This window comes from Lagenorhynchus albirostris, chromosome 1, assembly GCF_949774975.1.
Source record: "Lagenorhynchus albirostris chromosome 1, mLagAlb1.1, whole genome shotgun sequence".
Lineage (NCBI taxonomy): Eukaryota > Metazoa > Chordata > Mammalia > Artiodactyla > Delphinidae > Lagenorhynchus > Lagenorhynchus albirostris.
In genome coordinates, this window is record NC_083095.1 from 40,619,018 (window position 1) to 40,632,164 (window position 13,147).

Sequence of the window (13,147 nt, forward strand, 5' to 3'; positions counted from 1 at the left end):
TGATATGTATACACATACACAGCATTCTTTACTTTGCACTTCATCATATTTTCTATAATCTCTGTATCATCACTTCTCCATTCACAATGCCTTGAAAAAAAATCCAGTCTTAACTCTTACATTACTTTTCCCTCTCTGCTTTGAGAGTTTTGCAGATTCCTCAGAGCCTCTTCAAGAACCAAGGGAAAGAGAGATTGAGCAATCCAACCAAAGTAGTTTTCCTTCATTTGTTTTCTTGAAGTGATCTCCTTCTCAAAACTCTGCTTGATGTAAAACAACTATACCCCAATTAAAAAAAAAAAAAACCTCTATAGCACGTGTATGTGGGCACACGCATGTGTATCTATGAAACATCTCAAAGATCTATAAAACACGTATGATAGGCACTACATCTAGCATTTGACCTAATTGTATCACTTAATCCTCCTGATAATCTTATGAGATATGTGAGGTACTACTGTCATTTACACTTTACAGGTAAGGTTTAAAGATATTAAATAACTACGTCCAAGGTATAGTAAATGTTGGAACCAGGATTTTAACCTAGGCTGATTCCAAAGCCTGAAATTTTTTTTTAATTTCTATTGGAGTATAGTTGATTCACAGTGTTGTGTTCCAAAGCGTGAACTTTTGTTTACAATGCTAGTTTTATTGCTTCTCTCTATGCCTGAAGACCACTGCTAGCCCAGTTCAGCTATTTCTCTGCATCTGTACAGGCCACACTTTCCTATTTCCATACCTGTGAGCAAACTGCTCCCACAGGGCCCATCTTAGTACCAGCCTCAACCCAGAACAACTGTGAATATCTGTATCTGGCTACCCTTCTATGTCCAGCTTAATCAGCAGCTCTTCCTCATAACTCACTTTGCAGGTGCAAATCCTCTCCATCCTCCATCCCTGAATGCTATAACTCACTTTGCAGTTAGAAATCCCCTACATCTCTCCACCCCTGAATGCTCACAACAGATTACGTAATATCGTTCTGGTGGTATTTATCCATTTTCTACCCTGTATAATTATTTTCAATGTACCTATCTATTTGACCTAATAGAGTGGTCCTTGAGGGCAGATTCTAGGACTGATTCTGCTTTATCACTCCCAGCATTTAAATAAAAAACTTTCACTATACACCCATTAGAATGGGCAAAAACCAACACATGATGACACCAAATACTGGCAAGGATGTGAGCAACAGGAACTCTCATACACTGCAGTGGGAATGCAAAATGGCCCAGCACTTTGGAAAACAGTCTGACAGTTTCTTACAAAACGAAAGATACTCTTATCATACAATCCAGCAACTGCCCTCCTTGGTATTTATCGAAAGGAGTTAAAAACCATGTCCACACAAAAGCCTGCATACGAATGTTTACAGCAGCTTTATTCATAATTGCCAAAACACGGAAGCAATCAAGATGTCCTTCAGTAGTTTGAAAAGATAAATAAACTATAATATATCCAGACAATGGGATATTATTCAGCACCAAATAATAACAGTAATAATAATAAGCTATAAAACCATGAAAAGACATGGAGGAACCTTAAATGCATATTACTATGAGAAAGAAAACAATTTGATAAGGCTACATACTGTACGATTCCAACTATATGACACTCTGGAAAAGGCAAAAATATGGAGACAGTAAAAAGATCCGTGGTTGCCAGGGATTCGGGGGAAGGAGGGACAAACAGGCAGAACACAGAGGAATTTCTGGGTAGCAAAACTATTCTGTACAATACTATAATGGTGGATACATGCCATTATACAGTTATCCAAACCCATAAAATGTACAACACCAAGAGTAAACCCTAATGTAAACTATGGACTTAGGAGATAACGATATGTCAATGTAGGTTCATTGACTGTAACAAATTTACCACTCTAGTGGGGTATGTTGATAGTGAGGGAGGTCTGTGCATGTGTGGCACAAGGGGTATACAGGAACTCTCTGTACATTCCCTTTAATTTTGCTGTGAATCTAAAACTGCTCTAAAAAATAAAGTCTATTTAAAAAACAACAGGAACTTCTCATCTGGTAAGAGCTCAAGAAATGCTTGTTGAATTATTACAAAAGGGAAAAAAATAAATAAACCAATGCTGGGGGTGAGGGAATGGACGAAATAGGTAAAGCTGATTAAGAGGTACAAACTGGCTGCTTAAAGTAAGTCATAAGTCATAGGGATGTAATGTACATAGGGAATATAGTCAATAATACTGTAACTACTTTCTATAGTGATGGATGAGAACCGGTCTTATTGCAGTGATCATTTCATAATGCATAAAATTAGCGAATCACTATGTTGTATACCTGAAACTAAGACAATATTGCATGTTAATTATAACTCAATAAGAAACTAAAATAAAAAATAAATCAGGGCTTCCCTAGTGGCGCAGTGGTTGAGAGTCCGCCTGCCGATGCAGGGGACACGGGTTCGTGCCCTGGCCCGGGAAGATCCCACATGCCACGGAGCGGCTGGGCCCGTGAGCCGTGGCTGCTGAGCCTGTGCGTCCGGAGCCTGTGCTCCTCAACGGGAGAGGACACAACAGTGAGAGGCCCGCATACCGCGCAAAAAAAAAAAAGCAAAATTAAATCAATGCTAATATTTATAATTATCTTTATAAATATAGATTTAATTTAAATGAGCTTTATAATTATAGAACTGAATTATACAGAATGGCAAAGTAAGCAGGTGCAAAACTACAGGAAAAATATCTTTGTTTCTTATGGTATGAATCTACTGACAAGTAAAGGTAATCAAGTTGATATCCTATGTTGAACTCTACTAGAATGTTTACAGCAGTTTAAGAAAAAAATATTACAATTTATCAGCAAGCTAGACAATGTACTAATTTAAACTTCCCATTAAATAGAACCTAGAAACAGTAAAGTTAAAATCTAAGTGAAAACTGTTTATAGACAATTTTTCTTTTTGTTTATTAAAAACTTTATGATGAATTCTAATGAAACTAAAGTAACTAATTTGTTTATTTCATTCTTTAATTGAAAAAGCAAAGGTAACAGCAATATAATAGATACAAATTGTAATCATAATACAAATCTCTTCCTTTAAAAAAAGAAAAAAACATAAAAGTGGATTACAATTTTGAAACATTTTCAGAAGAAGCAAGTCTCATTCATGCCACAATGAATCAGGTTGGTATAATAGCCTTGAAGAAAAAGGAACAATTTTCTGTAACAATCATTTGGCCCTTTATCTATCTGGTTACTAGTTTAGCTCAGAGGTTGATCTGCCTTTAGTCAAGTATTAAAAGCCAACAAAAAACCTATTGTATTTTCTGAAAGATTTAGTGTTATTTGAGTACAATTTTAAAGTCTTTTTGACATCCAGAATTTATAATTAAAGCCCTTAGGACTTTCTCACCCTTTTAAAATAAGCATACCCTGAACCAAAAGAATGTTTATTATGAAACTAAGGACAAACCTTTGAGATAATCCCTGAGGCCAAAAGGAACAAGAATTTTTATGTTTAGATTGTCATAACCACAGAAAAGAGCCTATTATTAATGCTATAAGAAAGTTCACCTTCATGTGTGCCCCCTCTACTGTAATTTTTATGCCATTATTTGAAATTCTAATACTTTAAAATTTTTATATTCATGATATTCAAAGGATTCATAATGAAATTTATATAACAAAATGACCAATCCCCAATTTATAAATCCTCAAACACTGAGTCCTTAGCCACCCTACCAACTCTATTCCTTTCACTCTAACCATCTTCAGTATCACCCTCTTACCTTCCCTCCTTCCTTCCAAACTTCTTTAAGATCCTTCAAAATATAGCTCCAACCTACTTTTTTCTCTCATCTCCCACTATTCTACCAATCTGCATCCCATGTTCTAGGCTCAGACTACTAACTATTCTCTGAGACTACTAAGCACTTTCATGGGCTCTGAGAGAGGAAAACCCATGTTCAAACTCTAGCTCCATTATTTACTAGCAATGTGATCTTCAGCACAATACTTAAACTCTCTGTGCCCCCTCTCCATATGCAAAACAGGGATTAAAATGCCTATCTCAAGAGTTGTGAAAATTATACTTTTGATTAACACAGAGATAGCCAATACAGATACCACAAACATCCAACTAATTACCTTTGAAAGCATGAATAAGACACAAAGTACACAGGTACTGAAACAAGATTTTAAAAGGAAGTTTAAAAAAAAAGAAAGTTTTATTTATACCATAACCATCAGAACAATGACACATAACTAAGTGGTGCAGTCACACCCTAACAAAATTTAAGAGGGCTACCCTCTTTTATTACCCTCATTTCCATACTCTACCCAACAAAACAATGGAAAATAATGCCAGTTCTCCCACTTTTATTTTCTAGATTAACACCAGCAACTGCTCAAGGTCAGAATACTGCAATTCATCCTTGCCTGCTCTTTCTAACCTCACTACCTACACGAAATTAGTCACTCGAATATTTTAGTTCTAAAACATCCCTTTTACCTCCCTCCCTCAGTTACTACCTACTCTAAGCACTCATTATTTCTCACCCAAATTGCTGCTACAGCCCCCAAAAAATGGTTTCCCAGCCTCGAGTATCTCCTGTCAATATTCCACATCACTACCACAGTATGTGGCTGGCCATAGAATAAAATCTTACCCTTACAGTCTAGCTTACAAAGCCCTCATTAACCCAGGTCCAATCTGTTTTTCAAACCTCATTGCTAGTCATTCCCCATGTCTACCTACCTATAACAGATTACTTGCTACATTACCCAACATGCTCAACACCTTTATATCTCTGTGACTTTGTCTTTTGCTACAAATGTTCTTCCATCCTCTTTCTACCTGGTAAACCACTATTCATCTTTTAAGATCGAACTCAAATGTGTTCAAACTTTACCTCTATTTCCTAATGCTGAATTAACTGTTTTGCTATCTATATTCCTGAAACACTTTATAAATAAATGCCTACACTGCTTTCACATTAAATTATAATTACATAATTATCTCCCCCTTTAGAGTATGAACTTACTGAACACAAAGATCATATATCCTCAGCAAGTAAATAGTTCACATAGAACAATTACTATTTGCTGAATTGAGCTAAAGTTCAGAAAATAAACTATAAGTCCATGAAGCGAGGTCCCAAACTTCATCAATATTTTCAAATGCAGCAGAACTGCTCTTTGTCCAACATGATCAGGATCAGTAGTTGATTACTTAGAAAAGTCTGTTAAAGAAGGGAAACATACATACACTCTTCTTAAACACTTTATTTTAACTTAAAGCATATGCAGTAAGTGTATAGTCATTCTCTAATGTAATAACACACAGTCAAGATACAGTTTTTAATGGGAATTGTGCTTCCTTCTTGTATAATCCATACCTGTCATTTATACTGCTCAGTTTCCATCTTTTTAAAATGGATCAAGGACCTGAGAACTAGAATCCTTCTAGAGGTTTGTAATTTTTCCCAATCTTATAAACTACTTAATTAAATTAATTACAAGTACAACTGACATAAGAAGGTTTGGTTACCAGTACAACCAACTCTATATATAACTGAACTGGTGAGAGAAGTACGGAGGTATAGAAATCTTCTAATGGACAAGATTCATCATGCATTCATTATGCTTCGATCATCAGTCAGTACATGTTACAGAAGGACTGGGAAATATCAGTTACTCCAATGAGTCAATTAAGCGGAGTTTTGTTAAGAGAGCACCAACATAATGCAACTAAAGATAGTCCTTCGTGAATATATCAATACATAATAGCAGAATCACTTTCAGATTAAATGCTCTGAGCCAGCTTTCTTATCTGGTAAAGAAAAAATGGCATATTGTAAGCCCTAATATCTGGACTTGCTCTTACCTGTCAATCCTAGCTCCCACTTCTGGACACGATTTTACCTATGGGCCCTCAGGTTGTTCATATCTTCAAACTTCATAGCAAAAAACATGTATTTCTTAAAATCATGGCTCAACTAAAACCTTGTTCCAGAATCACGATCCCATCTTCCCCACCTTCTTGGTCCATCAGTTTCTTTTAATTATCCTACCTGCCTGCTTGGACTTGAGACCATGTATTCAACTTGCTCTGTGACATCTATAATCTCCTTTCCCTTTATTGCCTGACCAGACTTTTGAATAACAACACAGCCTTCAAAATAAATGTAAGCTAAGTGTCTTCCTGCTTGGTGTCCAACTGCCTGTCCTAAACCAAATATCTAAGTATAGTCAGATTTCTACATAGCTGCACACTTGCCCATTCTTGCAGATTTGTTTTCAGTTTATCGTCTCAGTCTACATCCTAACTTTTCTACTTTGTCTTAGCACTCCCAATTCTACCATCTTTTCAGCTAAAGTTCATAGCCATTCATGGTTGCTAAGACTACATACAAAGTACAATGAATACAATTAGAATAAAAAAGCAATGGCTCCAAGGCACTAAAAGATCCCAGAAAAAGCCTAACTTATGTCTGTACATGCTACTTGCTATGATACAATAAATGAACTTAGATATTTTAGAAAAGTTTCAATAACAGGTGAAACAAAAGATTTTCTGGGTTTTTCTTAGTTAATAAAGAAATTAAAGGAACTAGAATACTCCACTCCTCAGGAATTTGAATTTTCTAAATATTTACCATATATAAATATTTTAAAGAATGATAAATTTTATTATAATCATATTTTAAACACAAAATAATGTGAGTATAGCTTGGTTATCAGGTTTGAGAGAAGAATAAAAAGATAACTGTTTAATTCTCTTAATCTTGTTCTAATTTTCATAGTCTCTAATTTTTGTGTTATTTCCAAACCTATGGTGAGCAATATTATGGCAAGTTTTTAAAAAACAACATTAATTATTTTAATTGATGTATAACAAATTCAGACTTTTTAACATCTGTGACATCTTATTAAAAAAACAGAAACAATACTTTCTTTTGATGAACGCTTCTTTTTGACTAATCACAATAGAAAGAATAAGCACTAAGACTACTCTAACTTCAGATTCTAGAATAACATTGAATAATAGAATGCCACTTCAACAGTCAACTGCTCAAAGTATTTTCAAATTATTGCATGCACAGAAGCATAAATGATGATAAACAACTTATGGCTTTAGTCACCATGGAAACCCTATTTCTTAAAAAACTGAATATTTTTTTCTTGCTTACTCTAATACATCATCAACGTATAGATGATATATACACATACAGCCTTGCTTCCCATCTATAAAGTAGTAGTACCTCTATTAGTCATATTTTTCCTAAGACAAAATGTTTATTACTTAAGTATGTCCTTTAAGTGCAATGCAAAATAATTAGGTAAACATCAGCTACTACAACAAAACCTGTCAGAGACTTTTATATGAGATGTTCTCCTAGGCATCTAAAAGATAAAAGCACACAGGCTGGCACACCAAAAGTATAAGCATTAAAAACATACCAATTTCTTCCACTTCTTCCAGGAAATCATTATATTCTCTTAGACTAGGAAAGTCTTCTTCCCTTTTATTGTATCTTTAAGAGAAGAAAAAAATGAACATATTCCATATCATTTGCTTTCAATAGTAACTAACTGGTTTGTTTGTTCTTACTAATTCATACATGATACGTAAAAAAAGACTGCTTACAGCGTAAAACAGTTTTCTTGACACCAGGTTTGTAACTACAGCAAGAATGTTCTTAAATTCTTATGACTACAGAGAAGAAGTAGAATCAGGAGAGAATGGTACAACATGTAAAATCCTAAGACTTAAGGGAAAAATAAAGAAATTAGGACACTGAAGAAATGGGAAATGAGCTTAAACAAGGTCTATCATTGGAATTATGATATTGTTTACTTCTAATAAATAGAGTCACTAATTTACAGAAAGCTAAAATTAATTAAAAAGACACCTTCCTGGGATTTCCCTGGTGGCACAGTGGTTAAGAATCCACCTGTCAATTCAGGGGACACGGGTTCAATCCCTGCTCCAGGAAGATCCCACATGCCGCGGAGCAACTGAGCCCGTGCACCACAACTACTGAGCCCATGAGCCCATGCTCCACAACAAGGGAAGCCACTGCAATGAGAAGCCCGTGCACCACAAAGAAGAGTAATCCCCACTCGCCGCAACTAGAGAAAGCCCGAGTGCAGCAACAAAGACCCAACACAGCCAAAAATAAATAAATAAATTTTAAAAAATAAAATAAACAAATAAAATGTTTCTCTAAAAAATAAATAAAAAGACACCTGCCTGTTTTTCATGACAGTTACAGTCTAAAGGATGCTAGATCAAGAAAATCTATAAATATTATAAGTGTGCCTGTGAAGAATTAGGAAACGAGAGGGCTTAATGAAAAAGATAAGAATCTAAGAGAGACTATCTCCCATAAGCAATCCAAAAACTAAAAGAGTAGCTTGGGGTATTGATAAAGTAACACTTTATCTAGTAAAGTACCTAGAAAGATGCCACTAAAACATTGGTGACCAATGTTGAAATGTAGACCACCTAGATAGATAGATATTAATTCTTTAAACCTAAAAAACAACAAACATACCGTTGTAAAGCAATTATACTCCAATAAAGATGTTTAAAAAGAAAGAACAAAAAAATAAATAAATAAAAAACAATAAAGTGGCTTATAACAAAAGTACAGATAAAATGAAATCCAAAACTACTAACAAAGAGTAAAAAATTAAATCATAAGTGAAAAAGAATACTAGAAATATTTATGTACTCACATACACACAGAGAGATCTATCAAAATAAATTGTAGCTAATGCTGATTTTTCTCTAATAGCTTTCAATCTCAACTTAAATGTTACCTCCTCAGGCCTTACCTTACATCACTGACTCACAACAACATTCAGTCCCTAACTTCATAGCATTTTTCTCAATGTATAATCACATATTTGTTTTGTTTGCCTGTTTTACTGTCTATGTCTATGCTATCCAAGCTACTGTACTGTAAGCCTTTCGAGGGCCTAATATGTATAACACTGTTCGAACAGAATAGGTACTCAGTATATATTTACTAATTAAATTAAAGAATAAATAAAGCAAATAAATTGTGAAGCCATCAATTTGGAGGATTTACTCTTCTCTGGGAGTTCCCCGATGGCCTAGTAGTTAGGATTCTGGGCTTTCACTGCCATGGTCCAGGTTCCATCCCTGGTAGGGAACTGAGATCCTGCAAGCTGTATGGAGTGGCCAAAAAATTTTTTTTAATTTTTTAATAAAAAAGATTTACACTTCTCTAACAAAGATTAGATAATTAGGGACTTCCCTGGCGGTCCAGTGGTAAAGAATCCACCTTCCAATGCAGGGGACAGTAGTTCGATCCCTGGTAGGGGAACTAAGATCCCACATGCAGTGGGACAACTAAGCCCGCAAAACACAAAAACTACTGAGCTTGCACGCTCATCTAGAGAGAGCCCGCGTTCCGCAAACTACAGAGCCCACGCACTCAAGAGCCTGCATGCCACAATTAGAGAAGAGAAAACCCAGACGCCACAACTAGAGAGAAGCCCGCACGCCACAACGAAGAGCCTGCAGGACGCAACAAAAGATCCCACATGCCTCAACTAAGACCTGACGCAGACAAATAAAAAAAGATTAGATAATTAATATTACTGAGTTCTCTAAGACCTTAATAATTTTTTTAACATTGAACAATTACATAAATGAATTTATACTTATTCACTTGTCAAACTGTCCACATTTCTACAAGTAAATAATTATATCAATTACAGAAATAATTGTTAAAGTCCTCTTTGTGAACTGAATCATTCAAACATTAACACTTACATCTTTAGCACTTTTTTCCGAATCTCAACTTCCTTGTCAACAGTAGGATCTTCAAAGAGTTGTACCCTGAAGTTGCTCTTTCTAAGTGGAGTGCCACACTCAGGACAGTTTCCAGCTCCTCTCACAAAGAGTAAGTCCACGCAACTTTCACACCTGTAAGGAGGAAAATATAACTTTTAAGCTAGTATTCAAATCGGCAACAACTCTGTATATAGTTTGCCTTTGCTTTGGTGTTTCTTTGTTTGGGGGGGCTGCAGGGGGACAGGAAAATTAGTCATTGCTGCTTTAACTCTTATTAAAAACCTTTGGGAAAAAAGTTCATTTTCATTTGGAGCCTACTTCAGACATAGGTGTCCCAAGGGTTACCAGTTTAGTTTTACAAATTAAACAAATATACAAGTTTTTAAAAATTGATTTGGGATCTGGGAGGACTCAGATAGCAGGACAGGGGGAAGTCAAAGAGGCACATAAAAGAGCAGTCTAGGGTCAACTCCACTCTCAGTCCAGTATCACCCTTAGACCTGGCAGGGGCCTGCACTTTAGAGAACACTGCATATCATAATCACTAAAACAAAAACTTTTTTTCCCCTTTCAGCCTTTGTAAGGAAGTTTTTTAAAGTTCCGTTAGCAATTGAATAAGTGGCAGTTACTCAAAAGGGAGAGGTGCTAGCTGAAGGAGGCCCCCAGGCCAGAGGATAAAGAACTGAGAGTGACCTAGTATATGTGGAGAAAGGAGAAAATCACCACAGCTTCTGCCCTGAGAAATCCTAGAAAGAGTGGCTACTTATAAAATCTTTAATCAGTTAAACCTGGCTGTCCTAAATTCACCAAAGTGATTTCCCAGGCAAGCCAAGTTTCCCAAATACCTCCATCCCTTCTTTCCTCCCTTCTTGGGTAGTACAATTTGGGGAAGAACTTAGAACTTCCTGGAAGTCTTGAGTTGGGAAAGAAAGAAGCTGGCAAGGTTAACGAGATTCCTGCAAATTAAGATTCCTGCGAATTGACAGGGTCAGTTCATATACTGTTTTAGATGGGTCCAGGCACCACCCAATCATTCCTGCCCCACCCTGCCCTAGTAGATCCATGCTAGTAATCAGACTAGCAAGTGGAAAGGCTGACCAGAAGAAAGTAGCTGCTTTAGCCTGTGGGTCTTAAAGATTCAGGTTCCTGGGAACTCAGGAAGCAGCGTTGGAACTAAGGCTGCACTAAAGATGTAGCTTGATTCATACTTTCAAACATTTAAACATTTTGGTATGTAGTCCTCCAATTGTAATATTGCCCCCAACTCCATATGTTAGGGCCATACCAACCCTATCACTCCTTTCTTAGCACTATATGAAATTATTTATTTCTTTATGTGTTGATTTTCTGTAACCGCCACTAGAATGGAGGGCAGGAATTTGCCCTATAATTATTCTAAACACATCACAACACACACACACAGAAAAGGACAAATTCTAATAAATAAGGGAAAAGTTGATTTCTTCCAAATATGTAGATGATTTATGGAATAAGCTAAATGAGAAGAATGATACAGCTAAATAAGAATATTTAAGGTTAGTTATCAGTAAAATACTAACATTGACCTTTGCATATTTCTATCTTAAAGTAGAGGGGGAAAAAATCCATCAAAAAATAGAGGCAAAAAATCCCTAAGAGGGAGAACAGAGATCATAGTTGTCATTATTCAAGATCAACAAAACCCCAGAAAATTCACTTGGGATTGGGAAGATTGGGAGTGGTACATTTTGCCTAATCTTTGTGGTTGGAGGAAATTAAATCCAACTAGAGAAGTTGAAAATAAGGACACTTTAGAACTACACTGACTAAAGATATTTATAGGCAAGGAGCCATCTGAAATACTCAAAACCATTGAGCCATTACATAGAATATTCTATATTTCAAGGTCTTGGAGTCAATAATTCAGTTAACAAGGTAATATAGAACACTTTAGTATTTCTAAAAGTCATATTGTAATCTCAGACATATAATTTGTTACCACCATCAGTTCTACATCTCCACTTTTTAAAACTCTACCTTAAATCATAAGGATTTCAACAGTATTAAGGTTTTTTTAAAATAATTTATTTTCCCATACTTTTCCCTTTCTGATTTTAATTGCTAAAAGAACAAATAGTTCTTTTTTTAAAGCTCAAATATAGAAGTATATAGAGAAAAAACTCAAAGTTCTACTTCATTCTGTTCTACATCTCACTTCCCACATGTACCATACAACTGTTAAGTTCCATGTTTACGTGGCCAGATCTTTTTCTACATACTTACAATATATGTATTTACAGATTATATACATGAAAACTAGTCATACAAAAAAAGAACAGAAGAAAAAGTTCCTTATTGCTAGTTCACTTCATCTGGCAGCAGAGCAACCAAAAGAGCAGTATGTGGGCAATCTTTTGCCTCCAAGAGTGCTAGGAACTTTTTCAAACAAAATCTTATATTCTGCAGAACATAGGAAAATTTGCTGAAAAAGCCCAAATCCTCAGTTATTACCCATCCCCAAAGATATTTTTATGGTTTTCTTTTGTTTTTAAAAACCAGAATGGTGCCTGCCCTCTTTTCTCTCTGAACAACTTATTTTTAGATTTTATTTTCTTCTATCAAGGATATTTAACTGCTTATATTCCTCTGTCAAGATTTTTAATCAGCTTGTTTCTTCTTTTTCCAGAGCTAAGAAGTCAATTAAAAATCTTGACAAAGACTAGATACAAAAAAACCTACAGCTAACATCATACTTAATGGTGAGAAACTGTAAGTTTTCCAACTAAAATCAGGTACAAAGCAAGACTGTCTCCTACTCTCACTGTCTCCTACTGTCACTACTCCTTCTCAACATGATACTGGAAGTCTTTGCTAATGCAGTAAGACAAGAAAAGGAAATAAAAGATATACAGATTGGAAAGGAAGACACAGAGCTCTCTTTGTTTACAGATGACATGATTGTCTATGTTAAACATCCAAAAGAATCAACCAAAAAACTTCTAGAACTAATAAGTGATTATAGCAAAGTTGCAGGATACAATATACAAAAAGTCTACTGCTTTCCTATGTACCAATAATGAACAAGTGCAATTTGAAATTAAAAACACAATACCATTTATGTTAGCGCCCAAAAATTTAAACGTTTAAGTATAAATCTAACAAAATATGTACAAGATATTGTACAAAATGAGAAAAACTACAAAACTCCTATGAACAAAATTAAAAAAGAATTAAATAAATGGAAAGATTTTCCATATTCATGGACAGAAAGAGTTCATGGAAGGGAAGACTCAATATTTTGAGTTGTCAGTTTTTACCATCTTGATCTATAGATTCAATGCAATTCCAATCAAATTGCCAGGAAGTT

At 35.3% G+C, this 13,147-nt stretch overlaps 1 protein-coding gene across 7 annotated transcripts in view; it reads right to left on the reverse strand.

Moving 5' to 3' along the window:
- Positions 1 to 13,147, reverse strand: part of MNAT1 (MNAT1 component of CDK activating kinase) — a 223,808-nt gene that overhangs the window by 167,710 nt on the left and 42,951 nt on the right. For all 7 annotated transcript variants that reach the window (XR_009539149.1, XM_060141867.1, XM_060141870.1 and 4 more), the window contains exons 2-3: positions 9,781 to 9,933; positions 7,434 to 7,507 (exon numbers count right to left, since the gene is read on the reverse strand). Coding sequence is in view for 6 of the 7 variants with exons in the window: in XM_060141867.1 (XP_059997850.1) it covers positions 7,434 to 7,507; positions 9,781 to 9,933 (227 nt within the window). In the remaining variant the exon portion in view is untranslated. The remainder of the gene's footprint in view (positions 1 to 7,433; positions 7,508 to 9,780; positions 9,934 to 13,147) is intronic.